This window comes from Dipodomys ordii, unplaced genomic scaffold (assembly GCF_000151885.1).
Source record: "Dipodomys ordii isolate 6190 unplaced genomic scaffold, Dord_2.0 Scaffold73, whole genome shotgun sequence".
Lineage (NCBI taxonomy): Eukaryota > Metazoa > Chordata > Mammalia > Rodentia > Heteromyidae > Dipodomys > Dipodomys ordii.
Genome location: NW_012267289.1, coordinates 787,584 through 808,485, shown reverse-complemented (window position 1 = coordinate 808,485; position 20,902 = coordinate 787,584). Strand labels below are relative to the sequence as shown.

The 20,902-nt window shown below is 37.7% G+C and overlaps 1 protein-coding gene across 1 annotated transcript in view; it reads left to right on the top strand.

Annotated features, from left to right (window-relative positions):
- Positions 1-2,647: 2,647 nt before the first annotated feature.
- The window catches only part of Gbe1 (glucan (1,4-alpha-), branching enzyme 1), a 207,985-nt gene continuing 189,730 nt past the window's right edge, over positions 2,648-20,902 (top strand). Inside the window, exon 1 of the mRNA XM_013024170.1 lies at positions 2,648-2,939. Coding sequence (XP_012879624.1) covers positions 2,815-2,939 — 125 coding nt within the window. The 5' untranslated portion in view covers positions 2,648-2,814. The remainder of the gene's footprint in view (positions 2,940-20,902) is intronic.

The window sequence follows — 20,902 nt, the reverse complement described above, 5'->3', positions numbered from 1 at the left end:
ATGGTCAAGTGGGGATGGAGACAGAAGATGGAGAGGAGTCAGAGGAGGGCCTTCCTTGAGCACTAAAGACATGTTTTGCCCAACAAAGACATCATCTTATAAATATATTAGAACTAATCGCATGAAAGAAAAAACATTTGAATACATCAACTTATCTGACCTTTTCTGCTTGTCTCAGACATATATTAGTTATTGCAAATAAGGGAAACCATGGGACCTATATTTCTATGGGCATGGCTTACTTCACTTAATATAATTTTTTCCAAGTCTTTCCATTTCCTAACAAATGGGGCAATGTCATTGATGGACGAATAGAATTCCATTGTGTGTATATACCACATTTTCTGATCCATTCATCTACTGAGGGGCATCTGGGTTGGTTCCATAGCTTAACTGTGGTAAGTAATGTTGTTGCTTTGTATGTCCCTCCCCACGGTATGACCCCTGTTTTCACTGTTGGTATAATTTGTGGAGGGAAAGGGAAAAAACAAATCGTTTAAATAGGGATACAGGTGGACCCATTGCAACAATGAGATGTACAAGTCATTATGTCGACAAAAGAACTTTACAACTTTGGTGGAGGGGTATGGGGGACAGAGGGGGAGAGATGTAAAGGGATAGGAAGGGGAAACAAAGGAGGAGGCAACAATGCTTGATAAGAAATGTACCCATTATCTTGCCCATGTGATTGTAACCCCTCTGTATGGTATTTTCACAATAAAAAAAAAAGACATGTTTGCCCAATGTTAATTCTTTTGCTTCTTCCAATTTAGAATGAACACTTTATATAACTAGGACTTGCCTTATTCACCATTTATCTGCAGTACATGCACATGAGAACTTACAGCGTCACCTAAAACTTGAAGGTGTGCTCAATGTTGAACATAGCAGGCTATTTTGGAACTTGTGGATATAGCCTTCTGAAGGACAGTTTAATAAACACTTGAATCCCCCTTAATGTTTTGTCATCTATCCCACAGGTGAAATAAGAGGATGTTGTAGAATCTACTTGGCAACATAGCAGAGGATTCTGAAGTTAGTTGACATTTGTAATGAGATCTGATTTAAGGATGGGAAAGAACTGGGTCTCTTACAGGTCAGGGAAAAGAATTTATAGCAGAGTACAGCAAGCAAATGGTCTCATGAGGCCACAGAGTTCACTGAGTTCTGGGAATAAGAGTGACTTGAGTGTAGACAAAAGAGAATGTGAAAAGTGGATGGATTCTACAAACCTTAATAGGGAATGAAAACTTTTGTTTTACTCTGAGAGCCAATTGAAAATTATACCCAATTATCAGTATCAGCACTACCTGAACTTGTTAAAAATGCTATCTGATGATCATCCAAAACATGAAACATGATATCCTCCTGCTTCTTGATTTAAAATTTGAGAAACATTGGGATTGTGGCCTCTAAGAGTCATGATGGCAGAAAGGATGACCAGACTGGTGTTAGAGTGTGTATTTCAGTAGTCAATAGAGGTTTCTCTGCCACCAATAGAGATTCAGTGTGAGCTGATACAAACCTGCAATTCTGGAAAAAAAATAAAGGTTATGTTTCAAGATCCAGGATCTGTGGGTGTCTTGGTTTGAAGTGTGTGTGTGTGCTTTTTATTATTTATTCATTTTGACAGTGCTTTTCATATTAGGAGGTGATTTTTTTTTAATAGGAAATGAGGTATAATTACGATTTTTCCATCGAGACTTAGTTATGTTCAAGCATGTTCAGTTTCTATGCACTACCCAGCTGGGAGTTGGAGGGTTCACTTTTCCTACAATTCTGTATGAAAAAAACAAAAATAAACAAACAAAAAACAACCATGCAACTAAAAGCAAGGAAGTTCTCAAGTAGGAAGTTGGTCCAGATGCAAAGAAGCCTGTTGCTCTATCCCTGTGACTGGCAGAGAATCCCAGTTCTCTATTAATCACCAGAACTACAAAGACTGTACCAGAGGACTGCATTCCTTCTCCCCCTCCCCTCCCCCGCCCCGGTTCTTTTTTGACTGTATGGCAAAAGTTCTTCACAAGGATTCAGAAAATAGAACCCTAACAGTGGAGTTTCAGTGGGATTCAAAATATTCTTTTGGTTAACTTCATCAGACAAGGAGCAGAAGCTGAAAAGAGGCACACTGCCCCAGGGCAGTGACACTGAAGTCCACAGCACTTCTCTATTTGCACTGGCCCGTCCTCCTCCCTGTGAGTTGACTTCATTTGTGTCATTGTCCCAACACCCCCCCCTCCCGCCCCCACTATTTTATTTGAAGAAGGTGTCTTCCAAGAAAGTCATCTCCATGACCCTCCATCGGACACAGAGGGGCCTCAGCCAGCGATGCATCTTCTAGGGAGAGAAGCCAAGGGGGGCCCGCAGGGGAGAGGCTCCGGGAGGAGGAAGGGCGAGGTTAGCCACCGGCCCGCCCTCCAGGGTGGACTCCAGGGAGGTGGTGTGATGGGGGAGGGCGCACTGCAGGGCGAGGGCAGACGGAGGGCGGGCGGGCGGCGGGGGGTAGGCAGGCCCGGCCCGGCGGCCTCCAGGTGCCGGCCGCGTGAGGAGGCGGGGAGCGCGGCGCCGGCCATCCACTCGGGACGTGCATCCGCGGATCACCCCGCGTCCCGCTCCTCCCGCCGGCGGGGGGGAGGGGGGAGGAGGGGCCGCAGACCCTTCTCACCGGCTATAAAAGGCCCGGGGCCGCGGCGGCTCGCCCAGGCTCGCCGCCGACTCCGCCCTCCACACCGTCCGGCCCGACCGCGAACTCCGCTTCCCGCTCGGGCCCCACTCGACCCTCTCGGGCCTCGGCTACTCGGGCTGCGGCGGAAGATGGCGGCTCCGGCCCAGGGCTCCGAGGGGGAACTGGCTGCCGCCCTGGCCGCTGTGCCCGAACTAGCCCGACTTCTGGAGAGCGACCCGTACCTGAAGCCCTTCGCCAAGGACTTCCAGCGCAGGTACGTCGGACCCCTTCCCTTTCCTGCCCTCCACCGCTCGCCTTCCGGGACGCGGACTCGGCGCTGCCGCCTAGGCCTCGCTTTGCCCCGCCCCTGCGCGCGCGCGCCCCCCGCGCGTCCCCGCGGCGTAGATCCCTTGGTGGGCGTGGCCTCGGGGGGCTGGGTGGTGGATTTGAGTTCTGGGCATCCCAAAGTCGCGGGCTGACTGCACCGAGTGGGCGCCGAGGCCCGGGATAGACTCGTGGCTGCACCTTTCCCCCTTTCCCCCCGTCCCTCCCCGGGAGCGGTCTTGCGCCATCTGGTACGTGCGCACTGGCCCAACACCGCACCCGCCCTGCCCTGTCCCTGGCTGGTGAGTGAGGCAACTCCTCGGTGCGGCCTCTGACTTTTGCAAGCGCCCTTGCGGTCCAGTGACTTAGCATGGGCTTGGCACGTTACGGTGTCCTTAAATAAAAGACCCTTTGCAGCTCATTTAACAGTAGGTTCTGTAATTTAAAAAAAAAAACCTAACAGTATTATTTCAGGCAGACAATATACTCTAGTTTTGGTGCTTCCTCCTAGGGAAGATTAAACTCCTCTTAGTTTCCCCAACCTGCACAAGTTGATAAGTGAATGTACAGTAAAGTTGGTACCGTTTCAGGGAGGATGAAGCTCCTCTGGCTCTCCTCCTTTCGCCCCTCCCCCTACACTGAGGGTGAATGCACAGTAAAATGTGTCATATTTGACAGTGCCCATCTGGAAGAGGGAAAATGAAGGAAATCCAGGCTTGGGGAAGTCAACTCAGTAATGGTTTCATTTTAGCTTGATCTAGCTCCTACCACAGCTCAATATCCGGATTACCACACATTAGTAGAATTTAATAATTCTAATGTGCTCAGTTGAAAAGGTGTAGGTTTAAAAAAATTAGAGTAACTATTACATGACTTAGAGCAATTGGTTTGTGAGGTAAGTTCTTGGTGATTTACTGGTTTCTGCTCTTGAGGAGAGCCACTTCCAAATGAAGACTACCCTGGTCACACAATATACATACCATTTTTTTTAAAGCTATGGAAAACATGTACCTTGTTAATGACATGAAGCAGCATCGGTAGTTAATTATCAAGATGGGTTGATTCAGAATTTGTAAACACAGAATTCAACTTCTTGTTTTAGCACTGAATGCTATTACTCGTACTCACTTCAGGAAGTTTAGGCATAAGAACACTCCTCTAGAGACTGTAAAGGTATAAATTGTGTGCTTCTAGTTCCAGGGTTTACATAGCCCAACAAATGAATCTTCCTTAATGTATCCAGGTTGGGCTGACAATCACTTAAACCAGGTGATTACACCTTCAAAGTTAAGGGCTGAGATTTGATTTATAATACAAAAGATTTTTAGAGAAAAAGAAGATGATTAAAGGTGGTGGCCAGACTTTTTTTGATATGGTTATAACAATGACTCTATAATTTATTGTGTGCTGTGTAAAATGATCCATTTCTAAAAGACAAATTGTGGAAATATTTTGTCTGACTCCTCCTTTTTTGAATGGTCAAAGCAGATAGCACTCTTTTGTTCAGTGTTTCTTTTATGTTCATCACTTTCTACTTCATTGGGGATGAACCAATTATTGTCATCTTTCATGATTTGTCACAACTAAGGAGGAGGAAAAAGACTGGAATAAAGAAGCAGTGTAATCCAGTATTTTTGGTGAGAAGTCTGTTCCAGATGGGTCTTTATATTCTTCACTCTGACGTGGGTTCTACTTCTGTCCTTGGTTCTGAATAATTGCTATTTTCCAGCATACGTGTTCCATTTAAGCATGTCAAGTAGTAGTTTGGCATTTGGCATTAGTAACTTTTCTTGTTAACCATTGAAGAATTAAAGTTTCTTCCTGAATAACTGGTTCTTGGTTATTTATTGCTATGGTTTGAATATATCACTTCCAAAATTCAGATGTTGTCAGTGTGATATACAGAGTGGAGTTACCTTTAAGATATGATCAATCCTTACTTCTCCCCTAGTTCCTCCCCACCCCACCCCACCCCCAACCACACCTTTTGAATGGGTTAAGGGCTTATTTCATCCCTGATGCCTTGCTGCTATGCAAGGACACCACATGCCTGTCTGCAAAATGGAGCAACAAGGTGCCATCTTGGATGACACCTAGTGTATCCTTCTGCAGACAACTGAACCCTCTGGTGCCTTGCTTTTGGACTTCTAAGTCTTTACACTGTAACAAATAAATACCTTTATAAATTACCCTGTTTTAAGTAATAAGTAGGCTAACATGTTTGTTTTATTTTTCTTTACCTAACACAAATACACAACCAGTCAATGATTTTTGTACAATATATGCTTACTAAGGACTGAAGGAAATTTGATGTACAGACAACAATATATAAGAATGATCAGGCAGAAACAATTTTCTTCTTCTTAATGGGTGGTCTCAAACCAGTGCTTCTTCATTTCAAAACTTTTATATGTTTATTTTTCCCCACATTCTTTAATGATTCTGCATGAAGTGAGAAGGTTTTAGTCAGTTACTTAAGTTCTAAAATAAAAATAATGCATTAGTTTGTGGTGGGATCTCCATGCTGATAGAATGCTCTAAGGATGACATTTGCACTTTGGTTCTGTTTTTCTTTTCTTTTTTTTAAAATTTGTTATTTATGCTGCAGCTCATTTTAATTACTGTTTTAAAGCAAAGAATTTAATTGTTCCTATATTAACATACCATTTTGAATAGCCAAAATTCTTTCCTGTCAGTAGTCATTGAAGGATGGAGGTTTATGAAGAAATTATTTAGAAACATGTTCCTACAATGGTAGAGGTAAGTAGAGAATTTGTTGAGGTGTACATTTTTCTTCAGTGTTTGCCTAACATTGAGCCCTTTGTGCTGACACATTCTGTTGGCCAGTGTAGATCAGTGTGCCTTGTGAGTTAACTGACTACTGACATTTGTAAACACTGTTCAGAACAACACAATTTTATTGATTCTGTGCCTTCTGCTCCAAGTTTATATAACACTTCTTTATATATTATGATATTTAATCTTGCTAGCAATACTGTGCTCATAACAAGCCCATCTTCAAAGCAAAAGCATGGAATAGACAGAGTGGGCACTCTTCCTGTTTTATAATTGGACGGAATGAGATTTAATCAAGTGGTTAGTATGGGTTCACATGTCTAATAAGTGCTAGAGCTGTGATTAATCTTTCTTTACTGACACTACTATGAACAAGTTCATCAACAACTTTCTGAAAGTTTAAAGACCGAGTCTTCTTCTCTTTAGTATTGTACATTGTGGACTACTTCTTGGTTCCCTAAAGTCCTAATCTTTTTTTTTTTTTCCCTTTAGCTTTTTGTTTTGACAGTTTCTTTTCTTTCTTTCTTTTTTTTTTGATACTGAATATACTCAATAATTCTTGCTTAAATGCATGTAGATAATCTTAACCATTCTTTAGAATCCATCTCTTGAAGCTACAGGAATCTGCTTATCCCAAGATCTTTCTACTGATCTCAGAGCTAATTCTAAGTATCTTGATTTCAATCATAAATCAAATCTCAGCATGTCTGGGCACAAGTGACTCATGCCTATAATCCTAGCTACATCGGAAGTTGAGATCTGAGGTCCTGCTTCAAAGCCAACACAGTCAGAAATGTCTGTGAGAATCTTATCTCTAATTAACTCTCCACCCTTCCCCCGCAAAAAAGAGAAAAAGCCAGAAGTAGAGTTATGACTCAAAAAAATGTTTAAGATAGTGCATAGTTCCTGAATTCAAGCCCCAGGATCTGCACAGAAAAATAAGACAAAGAAAAAAACCTTCAGACGTATGTAATTTAACATATTGTTGTTTGTTCCAGACTTGTTTGTTGTTTTAAATACTAGCTCAGTTCATGCTATCTACATTTACCAATGGTTCAGTCTTGGATAAAAGCATAATATTATCTCTCTTTTTTTTTCATCTGAGTTTCTAGGCACTTGTACCTTCTAAAAGTATGTTTCCTTCCCCATTTCTACTGTTACTCTATCTCAAGTCATTAACATATCTAGCCTTGTTTATAAAAACAGCCTCATACCTGTTACTCACTTTTCAGATTTCCCCCGACACCACTTTTTCCAAATGTGTTCAATCAAAAGCATGAGAAACAAAACAATAGAGAGAGACCAATTTAATCATGATATCCTTTTGCTTAAACCCTGTCAATAAATCTTTTTGCTTAAGGTACAGCTCATATTCATGGTGACCTTATATGGTTATATGGGTCTTATATAACCTTATATGTTTATATGGTCCCTGTTGTCCTTACCAGCCTCATCTTTGCATCTTCCCTAGTCCATCCTTTCTGTCTGGGAAGATCTGAGAGGGAGAAGACACTGGGATGTCTATAAGGTGCAGTATGTATCACTGAAATAAATCAGAAATGCAGAAATGTGCTATCAGTAATCCTTTGTTCTTAGATACTTAAGATTTGTATTCTTTTTTTTTTTTTTTTTGGGTCCAGTAGTGGGGCCTGAACTCTGGGCCTGAGTGCTGAGTCCTGTCCCTCAGCTCTTCAGCTCAAGGCTAGCACTCTACCACTTGAGCCACAGTGCCACTTCCGGCTTTTTTCTTTTTGCTTAGGTGGTGCTGAGGAATCGAACCCAGGGCCTCAGGCATGCAAGGCAAGCGCTCTACCACTGAGCCAACTTCCCAGCCCGATTTGTATTCTTTACTATGTAGTACACACACGCACACACACACACACACACACACACACACGTGCATGTGTGCATGAAAGAAGTTGGAGGAGGGGGTCTAGAGAAATCACTGAATAAAAAGCAAGATGGTTCAGAATTAGAGATAATTTCTGTTTTTCAGAAGCAAAATTTCACAAAAGTGAATTAATAAGTTAACCTTTCCCTGTATTTGTTTTTTATTAGGTTGAATTCATTTATCCCATAAACTAGATCTTTAACGAACGTAAAGGAACACCAGCTTAGTGTGCCAATGCATTGCCCTCTTCTGTTTGCTACATATTTTGGTCCAACCCCAGGTTTCACTATGCTGATTGTACATGCCGTGACTTTTATTTGATGTATTCTTTGCTTCTATCTTATACGTTCTGAAATGTGCTTCAGGATACAGTTTAGAGATAGGTTGTGTTCCTTCCCTGCCTTCTCCCATCTTGGAAGACTGAAATAGAGGGAGAAGTTTTATGATGCACTAGCAGTAAAGCTCTCTACCTAGTTAAAAAATAAAATTAATTTTTACTTTAGATTTGAATCAGAATTGGAAAGTACTCTGTCAGCAGCTGCATCTACAGTTAATTCTCATAGCCTAAGGGATTTCAATGGCAGCTGAATGGCCAAACAGCTCTGGAAGAAGTCAGCTGCCAGTGGTTAGAAGACCAGGGAAAAACCTGAAGCGTATGAAATGGACCTCACCTGCTCTTCTGTATGGGAAGTTTCCTTTATCATTTACAGTTGGGATCTGTCCTAATTCGAGTCACTCCTGAATTCTCCATGGCAGTGGTGAGGAGGCTCTGACTTCTCTTCATATTCAAAGTGCTTGAAAATGACTTGATGGAATATTTTGGTTTAGTTTAGGCTCTTGAGCTTGCTGTACTACCTCCCATAAAATGACTCTTTGTGGTAACTTCTTAGAAGATTTCTTTCAGCTCTCACCACACTGGGCCTTATTTAGTCAGTGATATGATAATATAGTCCTTGGGAAATGTGCTATAGTTTTAAACTGATAAGTATATCATGCTGCTTTTACTTGAAAGCATGCATTAAGCTTCGATTATACATTTACAGGTATTAAAGGAAAACATGAAAGTATGTGCTTCCAAGAAAATTGCTGCTGCTACCACATCCCTTTTATTCTAAAGTCAGCTTACTTTTCTTTTACTGGAGAATCATTTCACTTCTTGTAGTGATGTCGGCTCAATATATGCTCAACACTATTTTTGAATCTGGGGTTCTTTTGTGTTTAATATGAAAAACAAGCCCCATTTAGTTTTATGTTTAGGGCAACAGGAATCTGGTATCTTGACAAAGGTAAAAGTGCACATTAAACAGAAGTGGTTATACAACTTACATTCATTGATTCTATTACACAGTTTCAGTGTTTGCTTTATAAAAACTTATAAAGCTTAATTGGTTTTTGATATTATAATAACTTTGACTTTAAATTTATGTCTCATATAAAATATACTTATCATAGCAAGGTAATACTTGAATTTTCACTTGGAAATAGTTGAGTCCAGGGGTAAATTAATCAACCTTTGTGAACTTATTATTTTTTAATTCAGTAGAAGGTGGAACTTGCTTTTATATGTTTTCTTGAGGACTAGAAATACACATACAAATGCTTAGTAAATAGTATTTTGATACTATGCTAGATTACTTTCCAACTAGAGTATTTGGTATAGTGCTTTCAGAGATTTTATTCTTGTTAGCTTCTTTAATGCAGTATTCTGAATAAAAAAAATCGGCAACCTCGCATAGCAATTCTCATAACTCTTTGTTGTGGCAGTTAACTGTGTTTTTACTTTAGGGGGTTCCTTCTTTTTCTTGTTGAAGTGATTGTGTGAATGAGGTGAGGCAGGTGGTAATTTTAATCATAACCTAATAGAGAAGGGAAAGAATAAATTTAAACTTTGATCCTTCATTTGGAGTGGAAATGATAAGGCATTCACCAGTTTACTATAAGCTGAAGGCAAGATGAGTCCTGGGATATAATGAGCACAAAGCTTTTATTGAGAGAGGTAAATGCTAGCCTGCAGAAATTCAGAATCACTGTTCTCTTGATCTTCCTTTCTCTCTTTTCTCTTCTTTCATCTGACTGCTAAGTGTTCATATTTTTGGGCATCAAACAGCTGCAGGGATTTTCTTCCTCCTGAACTCAGGATGGGTAGAGGAATGATCATACTGAGTTTACTAGTAGCAAGAATAACTTTGAAAATAAAAGTAATGTGCCAAAAAGAAAATCTGTTTGAAAACAAACAAAAAAATATAAGTGTAGTCTAAACAGATGATTATGTGATACATTAATAAGAAAATATTTAAATTCTATATCTTATCTTTTCTGCTCTTTTTTCTTTTGATAATTAGTGATTTGAGTTGTTTTCCAAATATTGACTTTACTGTACTATGAATAAAACAAATATATAAAATATTCATATGTATTTGTGTAGATTTATTAAACAAACAATTATAATGTTTGGGTTTACTTAGTTATATAATCCAAAATTTACTACTCGAAATCTACCTCTATAAAAATAGCTCATGTGTAGGTACATTTAAGATATTCCAAATATTTTATCAAGTAACAATTTGAGCTCTTTAGCTCAAGGCTAGTGCTCTAACACTTTGAGCTACAGTGCCACTTCTGTTTTTTCGTGGTTAATTGGAGCTAAGAGTCTCATGGACTTTCCTGCCCAACTGGCCTTGAACTGCAATCTGAACCTCAGATTTCAGTCTCCTGAGTAGCTAGGAGTACAGGTGTGAGCCAACAGCACCTGGCTAGTTACTTGTTTTACCAGTTTATGTCATTTAGAATCATATAATTTATATTTATTGTTACTATATAAGTTCCTAGACAGAAGTTATATTTAGTTATTTATAGCTTTGCAGTACAGATGAGCATGATGTTAGAGAAACACAATTATATCATTTATATAGATGTGCTATGTAGGAAAATCCAATCAAAGTGCAGTGGCTCCTGTAATGCTCATTGTAATCCTAGCTATTCAAGAGGCTGAGATCTGAGGACTGTGGTTTGAAGCCAACTTTGGCAGAAATATCTGAGAGATTCATATCTCCATGTACCCATCAAAAACCCAGTAGTAGAAGTGTGGCTCAAGTGCTAGCACAACAGCCTTGAGTGAGAAAGCCCAGTAAGAGCAGGAGTTCCTGAGATCAAACTCTAGTACCATCACAATTAAGTAACATAAAATAAAAAACAGAAAAGTTAATAACTCTTACAGAAAAATTCTGTAATCTGAGGTACAGAAATTGAGGTTTGTATCTTGCTTATGAATAAGTCAAGGTGAGTAGTTTGTCCTCTAGTAAGGATCTGTGTTTCCTCATCTTTCTGGTTGATTATCTTTGGCACCGTGTTTTATTATCCTTGGCATTTGATCCCTATCCTTATGCTTAGGAGAGAGCAGGGTGCATCTCAGCACCACATCCATGTTCCAGCAGAAAACATGTGCCAGCTCACTGTGTCTATTTAGCCAAACATATGTTAGCTTTCTCACAAACTCTACTGAGTTCTTTCTGATGATGAATTATTAATCAAAAGTGTCCCCAAGTGATTCTTACCTGAAAGTGAGCCTGATTCATCAAGATTTTTAGATACACACACATGTCTTCCTGGGAAATGGCCTTTTATCTCAGCTATTCTACCTTCTAGCAACTTTTCCTTGCTTAAAGAGGAGACTACATCAGGCTGACAGAGAAGAATCTGCTATGACACCATATTGTCTTCCTCATCATGTCCCTGGACAGATTCTTTTGAGCAGAGTCTAGGCATTGCCACTTGTTTTGTGAGAGATATCTATAGCTGTATCTATTAATATCCTAAGCTATAGGTCTTGGCTTTCTCTAGACTTGATTTGTATTTTTCTAGACTCCTTATTTGCAAATATACAGATTATTATTATTTTTTTGTTCTGTCACCCTATAAGCGGAACCTGTCTCAGTACTTATTTGGTACCATGTTTTTGTGAGCTCCACTATCTTTTATTTATTTTAATTTCATAGTTTAAACCTAGAATACATGAAATATATGAAAATATTAAAAATCAGTTTCCCAATTGCATATAATGTTTTGAGGTTATGACCAATGTTAAGTTTCTGGGAGAATAGAATATTTGTGATATTAGAAAGGAAAAGAAAATTAATTTAAAGATGTTAATGTTATTCAGTCTTTTAAGACATGAATTTGGTTTGTTTTCTAACTTCACATATTCTTATAATTTTGCCATTAGACCTTTCTATGTTACATATTTTACAGCTTATGATGTATATTTAAAACTAAAACTTTTCAGAAGATACACAGCACAGACTTTTCATATTGATAAAGGTTTGGCTATGAGAGACAAGTCTAGTGATTTGTGTTTGCCAAGAAGACTAATAGGCAATTTGTTGAAGAATGTGATTTCTTTTCAGTGTCAGAATGGAAGACTAATGATGTATCTGAAGTCATATTACTGATTTTTTTCCTGAGAGGTTATAGATCTATTATCTATTATTATTCTGTGTTATTTAAAAATTATGAGTGCTTAGTGATTGAGTTTTATTGTTTTTAATTGCATTTTTTCTCCCATGAAGGTTGGTGGCTATCATTCCAGGATTCTGAAGTTTCCCAATGAGTTCATGGTTGTCATTTTGAACTTTTGTAGCTTTCTCTCTTAATTCTGATTTTTCTGTATTAACAAACTCAGACATTGTAGTTTGCATATTTGTGTTTTGTTTATACCTGTTAGTCTTCCATTCTCTTTTATTTTGGTTGACAGTGCAGTGGTGCTTAATAGTTGTGCTTAGTAGTGATAGGAATGTAGGATAACAGCTTTCTAAATTTTTTTTTGCTCTCTCTTCTCAATGGGACATTTATTAAAAGCTCTGTACTGTTATTAACAGTATTAAAATCTACTCACAAACACAAAATAAGAAAACACACAGAACGAAAAGTGATATGAAAACTATAATTTGGTTTTAATTCAAAATAGCTTTAAAATACAATAATTAAAATACAGTGAAAATTGCTTAAAGAATTACAATTTGTATTAAATAGCACTTCATTTTAAAGGTTTGGATTAGACACAGAGGAAGGTGCAAAATGAGTGGTAAAAAGAGGAGGCTCATCTACTCTTGACCATGCTTGTCCCTGTGGTCATATCCTGTATAACTTCAGTGTGGTAGGGAAACCAGAAAGTTTATAGTGGTACCCATATTCATATTCATATTCCCTTAGTCTTCACATTCCCTTAATCGCTTCACATGGACTTCATAGTCTTCTCATGTGTTTTCTTAATGAAATTGCTATCACAATGGAGATATAGAATTGTTCCATCACCACAAAGAAACCCCCTCATGCATAATACTCAAAAGACCACTGTTGCAAGGTACCAGTGGCTCATGCCTGTAATCCTAGCTACTCAGGAGGCTGAGATCTGAGGATCATGGTTCAAAGCCAGCCCGGGAAGAAAAGTCCATGAAGCTGTTATATCCAATTAGCCACCAGAAAACCAGAAGTGGCACTGTGGCTTAAGTGGTAGAGCTCTTGCCTGGAGCTTTAGAGCTAAGGGACAGCGTCCAGGCCCAGAGCCCAGGCCCCAAGAGTGAAAAAAACAAAATCAAAAACAAAATCAAAACAAAATAAAACAAAAAACCACACCACTGACCCAGTTTCCTTTCATTTTTGTATTTGTTTTTTTCTTTGAAAAATATTATATAAATTAACAAGCCATAGAACATATAAACATTTGAGATTGACTTGTTTTTGTTTCTCAGCACCATGCCCTGGAGTTCTCTGTGTGTTGTACATTATCAATAGTTTGTCCATTTTGGTCAATGAATAGTGTTTTATTGTACATATTGTACATATGTATTTCTGTACAGATTTTATTTCTCTGAGTTAAATGCCTGGGATTAGGATATCTAGGATCTATTGTAAATATATAATTAGTGTTAGCGGTGTCCAAACTATTTCTTTTTTTTTTTTTTCTTTTTGGGTCCAGTGGAGGGGCCTGAACTCTGGGCCTGGACGCTGTCCCTCAGCTCTTCAGCTCAAGGCTAGCGCTCTACCACTTGAGCCACAGCACCACTTCCAGCTTTTTTCTTTTTGCTTATGTGGTGCTGAGGAATCGAACCCAGGGCCTCATGCAAGCAGGCAAGCGCTCTACCACTGAGCCACCTTCCCAGCCCCTATTTCTTTTTACTGTGTCAGTGATACTTTGGTATACTACTAGCAACATGTGAGAGACTAAGTTTATCTTTTTCATGCTTCCTGCCTGATAGGAACTCAGTTAGATAAGTGAACACAATTACAGTAGGCAAATTCACTGTAGTAATGACAAAAGTATACTCAGTCTAGTTAAGGAAAATAGCTCATACATGTTTAGTTGAATTGCCTTCAATTCCCAAGTTTTTCTCTCAAAGGAGAAATAAGTCTTTAATAAGACTGTGGTCAAATTCGAAGAGATGTTTTGAAAAAGACTCAAAGAAAGTCGTAGCTAAGACATTAATCTTCATTAAAACAACTGATTAAGTAGCCTGTACCTGTTTGTTTCTTAAAGTGAACATTTCTTTGCAAAAATGATTCATTGCCAAAATGTGTTGTGTAAGAATTGCCACAAACATAAGATCTAAAACTTACAATAAAATAGTTTGTAAATCATATCCTACCACTTAATATCTTTCTAATGAGAGCAACCTATTTTGAAAACCATAGGGGACGATATTTAGAGACAAGAAGGCAATTCCTAAGTAAGCTACAGAGTCTGTTTCCTGAATGAGTCTGGACATTATGACATTATGACGTGTACCATTTGGCTAGTAAATTTCAGAAAAGAAAATAAATATGGAGTGCCATCTAGTGATCCTACCTTACCTGGTACCTGACTTATGTAACTGTAGCTCCTCTATACATCATATTTACAATAAAAAAAGAAAAATGACTGTAGGGAAGGATTAAGATAAAAAAGATTCAGTCTCATTGTTCATAATAGGGGCTAATTATGTTTCCGACTTTGCCAAAGAGTCTACCCATCTACTTATCTATGATTTAAAAAAGAGAAATTTTATTGAAAGAGAAATAAATGAATATTATCTTAAATGTAATCAAAGAGTTACCTGTGGCTCTGTAGTTGGCCAGGTTTCATATTTGGCACAGCTAGTCCATATAGCCCTTTTCATTTAAGTGACTGTTATGTTGAATGTATCACATCTGTTGCATAAAGTAAAAGCATTGACAACATAAAAAAAAAGTCATGGGCTATGCAAAGTATATCTGATGAAGACTTATATCTTGATGAAGTGAGTGAGATCAAGTGACTATCTTTATCTGTAATAGCCCCAGACCTTTCTGGACATGCCAACTTCCCTTGGACCCAGCCCAAGTCACAGCTGTTCCTAAGTTTGTTGTCCCAAGAACGTTATTTATGAGCAGTGACTCATTATGACTTGCATTATTCTAGAGTTGATCTCTTCCCGAAATGAAGAGAGTTGGAAAGACATCTTCTCTGTCACACTTAAAATTAGTGACCACATTGTGGGTGAGTGCATGCACAAATGTGTGTACTCTGTTTTATGTTTTTTATAACATGGCTTTTTTCCCCGTTTTCTCTTGAAGGGCGTTTCTGCATTGTTTACACTTTTTATTTGGTATTACTACCTAGTCTTGAATATTTACTACTTAGCCTCATAATCATGGGGAAAGCATTGCTGTTTATAAAAGTATTTTGTCTCACCAGCTATCAATCATATTCTTTCTGGTTGCTCTTTTCTTACTCTCTTTAGGGTTGTGTTTTTGTTAATGTAGATGTCTGGTACATGCTGATTGACTGAGCTCCCTGGGATGCTGGATGTATGTCTTGAATTTAAGAATAGAAGAATATAGTTAGGAAACACATTGTTGCCTTTTGGTCTTTCTGTAGAACTTAGAATAGAGATTTGCACTCAAGGGGTGTTTTGCAAATATGTATTGACTGGGGGTCCGGTCCAGCAATGTTCTGTAATATGAGAAATCCAGAAATATTTATTACTATCGTTGTTGGAGAGTCCCTAGGAGTGCTTGAAAGTAATTCTTCTATCATGTAGTAGCCTGTGGTGGGCCAAACCTCTCACATATACAGCTTAACCTTTTTCCCGTCTAATACTCCTTGTGAAGAAGATTGTAATTTGTGCATTGTGCTTTTATCACTTTGCTGTTCCCAATGCAGTTAGTGTAATTTTTCATTTCCTAACATTCCTCAAGCAATTCTGTTTAACATGATTTCTATTTCAGAACATTCTCCTATTTTAAAACTTTTTTTTTTTTTTTTTTTTTTTTGCCTCAGGCCCAACAAAGCTTTTTCCAGCCAGGCCAGTAGTAATTTCTGTCCTTGCTGGCTTTCCTCACCTTCACTGTTAAAATTCTCTGTGGACTTGCTAGACTGTCTTATTTAGCAAACACTGGGATGCCTCTGCCTTTTATTTGTTCATATTACTTTGGTTCATAAAAATGCTATTTTATTTTTAATATGACTAAAGGAAAGACATGGCTAATTTTGACGTTAATTTCAATTTCTTTTTAATATGACTAAGGGGAAGACATGGCTAATTTTGTCATTTATTTTAAATGTTTTCATTTCCAATTATATACGTCATATTTTGTTTTTGTAATGAATGGAATTTTAACTTCCCATCTGAACTTTTGCAGTTATGAATAGAATTTTCCTGTAAAACAATATTCACACTAGATTAAGACACTGATTTTCTGATTTAGAAAAGAACATTCAAGTTCAATCAGTGGGTAACAGGTTTACTTTTTAACATGACACCTGATAAACTAGTAAACAAATTTCCTAAATTGCTTTCCCAAATGATCATGAGTTAGGTTTGAATTTGGCATGAGATAAACTACCATTCTATATTGAGACTCTTTAAAAAATATTTTATTGTACAGGTAATGTACAGAGGGGTTTAAGTTATATAAGTAATGTAATGAGTACATTTCTTGTAGTTTGTCTTTGGGTCTGAAATTAGGGAATATTTTTTTTCCATTGGAGAAAGTCTGATAAAAGCATACAAGTTTGATAAAGACATATGGTTATAACACTTCTGGCTTACACAGAGGTAGCTTTTGAGGTATTTATTAAAATAATAACTTTAAGAGATTTTATAAAATATATGTGGAGAGAAGAACTAAGATTAAGATAAAATTAGAACTCTGTACATTATAAATGTTATATATTTTTATCTGGTGTGTGCGTGTGTGTGTGTTTGTGTGTGTGTAACTAGCTTCTATATCAGGCTTTGTTTTAGTTTGTATGTCCTCTCATTCATTGTGCTGATTTCTATGAACAGACATGGTAGAAAATGGGATATTATCTCTCTTTGTGGATAATCATCATAGCGTTAAGAAGGAGTAAGGAGAAATTCTTTTTTGGGTTACAGTTTGCATTTTAAATTCCATCGCTGTTCCTCTCAACTTCCATCTGTGTTGACATTTGGGAATTTTGTCGATGCTCTTTCTCAAGTGGAATGGAAAGCTTAGAACAAGAATTTATACTTTTAGACACAACTGAGGTTCTGTCACATTGTGACTCACTCCAGGTCTATAAATTTTTCTGTGGTTTTAGAAAGTATCAAACATTTTCTTGAACTAAATACTTCTTAGGCTTATAGTAGTACTGGTTAGTCCATGTCACTTACAATCATGTTTGCATTAATTAGTGTTAGTGCCAGCTGTAAATATAGTAATTAGCCTTAAAAATTTAAGTATTTAATATTATATGGCATCTCAGAGATAGTTTCATCTCTTAAATATTACCTAAAATAAGTTATAAATGGGTAGATTGGGGCTGTATGACATATGTTTACTCAGTGCTATAATTTTTTTTATTAAAAAATTAAATGATCCAGTCATTTGGCATTTCTTGTGTGTGTGTGTGTGTGTATGTGTGTAATAGAAGGAAAGACAGAGAAACAGTGACACTACGAGATACTGAGACAGAGACAAAGACAAACACACATTACTTGGGGTAAATAATTTGGCTTCAGTTCAATTACTAACCGGTTTGGTTATTTTATTCTCTGAGATTATTTTTATCTTAGTGTGTAAGATAAATAAGATGGATTTTTTCAAGGATAAAATTAGGTTTTACGTATTAACATATTTGTATGTGTGTTTTTTGACACTGTAGGTAATACAGTAAATGTATGCTAGAATTTTGTACAGACTCCACAAGACTCATTATCACAGGACAGAAGAACTTGAATGCTGAGGAATGCATGATTGAAATTAGGCACTGGGAGCTGTTTGGGATCACCACATTTACGTGCTGTCAAAGCCTGAAAAAGAAGCAGTATGAAACTTAGAAAATTAGCTAATTTCAAATTGAAAAGTACCATTACATGCTTTTGTGTTGCTCTGAAGAAAGGGAAAGGATGAATTATAGACAGATATAATTCATTCAGTAGGAAGCATAGGAAGGAATAATGAAGCTCTTTGTTTCCCAAAGGTTAAGGAATTATAAAGAAATTATTTTGTATGTAAAGTTTATGGAAGTTGTGAGAAAGAAAAGATATTTTTAGGAACATTTTAGATTTTCTTATATAACATGACAATAAGTACCAAGCTAGCTCTGGACTGAAGAGATACAGGTGGTTGTCATATCAACAATTAAACGATCATTTTCATAATGTTTCTGAAAAGACTCTTAAGTCATTTGCTTTCACCTTCCTTCTTGTCTACTTGTCAGAAATTTGCAGTAACACTTTTAACGATTAAAAGATGCAACAATTTTATACTTGATCTCTTGGCTGTGCTTTGTGGTATTTCTCTTCAGTGAGAAGTGCTTTGTGGTGTTTCTCTTCAGGATTGCTGCTTGAGTAACAGTTACAGTATCTTTTGAGCACCTAGAAGGGGGATCACTTGCCTAAGTGATCCTGGACAATCTAAGTACCCTGGAATTTTCTTCTAAAAATCTCATCAACAGAGATTACACCTTTATAACCTTCAGCCTGACATAGCCCTGGCTAATTCCTGAGAGCCCCTCAAGGCAATTTTTCCTGTTGTGCAGGTACAAAAGGATGCAAAACACCTGGCTTCTAAGTGGTGCTAATGTCTTCTGTAACCTTGACTTCTTGGGCCATGACTATAATCCCCTCTTTTCTGACTGAACTGTAAGTCTTTGAAATCCTTTTGTTCTGTCTTTTGTTCTAGATTCCTCCTGTGTATCTAACAAAGAGACATAAGCATTACTCAAACATCATACTTAATGCTGTTCTGCCATCACCTTTAAACTCAGTTTTACACAAAGTCACAGGACAGAGATGAAATAGAAACAGTTAGGTGACAGAATTTAACATTAATTTTTTCTACTCAAATTCCCAGTAGAATCCTTATTTACATCTGAAACATCTTTTTTTTTTTTTAATTGTGAAAATACCGTACAGAGGGGTTACAGTTACATGGGCAAGGTAATGAGTACATTTCTTATCAAGCATTGTTGCCTCCTCCTTTGTTTCCCCATCTCCACACACAAACAAGTTGTAAAGTTCGTTTTTTGACATAACAACGTGTACATCTCATTGTTGCTTGAGCACAGTCTTTACTGTCTTTCTTCCTTTCAGCATTCTGGTCTTGCCGAGCTCCAACCAGGAGCACCATTGTGCGCCACTTAGAGAATTTTGAGCCCTCTTCCTCAGTCATTCAATGTTTAATATACAGGTAGTAATTCTCTAGTAGATCTGTTTAGTAAGCTGAGAGCTGCTTTCAATGAACTTTCTGTATAGAAGTGTGTGGATACTCTTTCTTGATACATTCTATTTATCTACCTATCAAGTCTGTCATCCATCCATCAGCTTCTTGAGTAGCAGAGAATAAACAGGGTGATAAAAGCAATCGGGAGAAATTTGACATATCTGAACAACACTTAGAAGAGTTTTAGTGATAAATATTCAAATAGTTTTTTGTTATCCTTTTTTTTTACATAAGAAGACATCTGAATTATTTGATATGAGATAAGAATTTAGAATCTCACAGTAGTAGTCTTCTCATTGTACCTTTTTCTTTGACAGCGTTGTTTCTTTTTGTGGTTTGAACTCAGAATTTTGAGCTTGCTTGACAGGGTCTCTATTATCTGCTTGCTAGGTGTGTGCTCTCTTTGCTACTTTTTTTTTTTGTCGATCATGGGGCTTGAACTCTGGGCCTGGGCGCTGTCCCTCAGCTCTTCAGCTCAAGGCGAGCGCTCTACCACTTGAGCTACAGCGCCACTTCCGGTTTTCTGGTGGTTTATTGAGATAGGAGTCTCACGGTCTCTCCTGCCCGGGCTGGCTTTGAACCGCGATCCTCAGATCTCAGGCTCCTGAGTAGCTAGGATTACAGGCGTGAGCCACCAGCGCCCGGCTTGCTACTTTTTTTAATTCCCTCCCCGCTTCCATCACTCCCTCCATTGCTTCTCTTGTTCTCAGATAACTAGTATTTTGAATGCATTTCTTTATGATATCCCATTAAAATACATTGCTAAACTAAAGGTATTAGTACTAGACTATGATTATTCACTGGTGGCTACATTTGGTGTGTCTACTTTCTTTCTGCTCTTGGAGGAAAAAATGGTTGATGTAATTTGATACAATTTTCATTATCTATCTTTGTTAGATGAGATTTATGGCCAGGGTAATTAAAGGCCATGAATAAAAGTCTAATAAATCAGTTTCTCTTGCATTATATAATTCCTTTTTTTATACCCATGGTTACAGTATCTACTTCAGAAATCACTATTTTTTTTAAAAAGTTTTAATTACTTTCAATATATTTAATTGTGTTGAGGATGACAGACGTTTTTGTTTCTATAATATGTGTGTGAACTAGATTCTTCTTCAGAGAGGCATTTTAAATTCAGACAGTTTGATAATTATCTTCTTTCCCATTCAGTGTAGTTATATCTTCTGCCTCATTTGCAATGCTTTATTGTATTTATGATTTAACAGCTCACATATAGACAAATAAATGGATACTACCAGGTTCTAATATTTATTGCTAGCTGTAGTAATTAATTGGGAGAGTTAATTGAGAATTCTACATAATTAGATGATATAATTTTAAGTAATCATGTGAGCCTCTTTAAAAATAATCTTTTGCCTTGACAATTCTGGCTGGATGTCAGTTTTAGTGAAAAAAAGGCTACATTAAGAATCTGTTACTTAGGAGGCCATCAGGACAGCCTGGAATTATGAGAAACCAAATGTCACTTCAATTTATTCAGCATGAATATATCTTCCAAA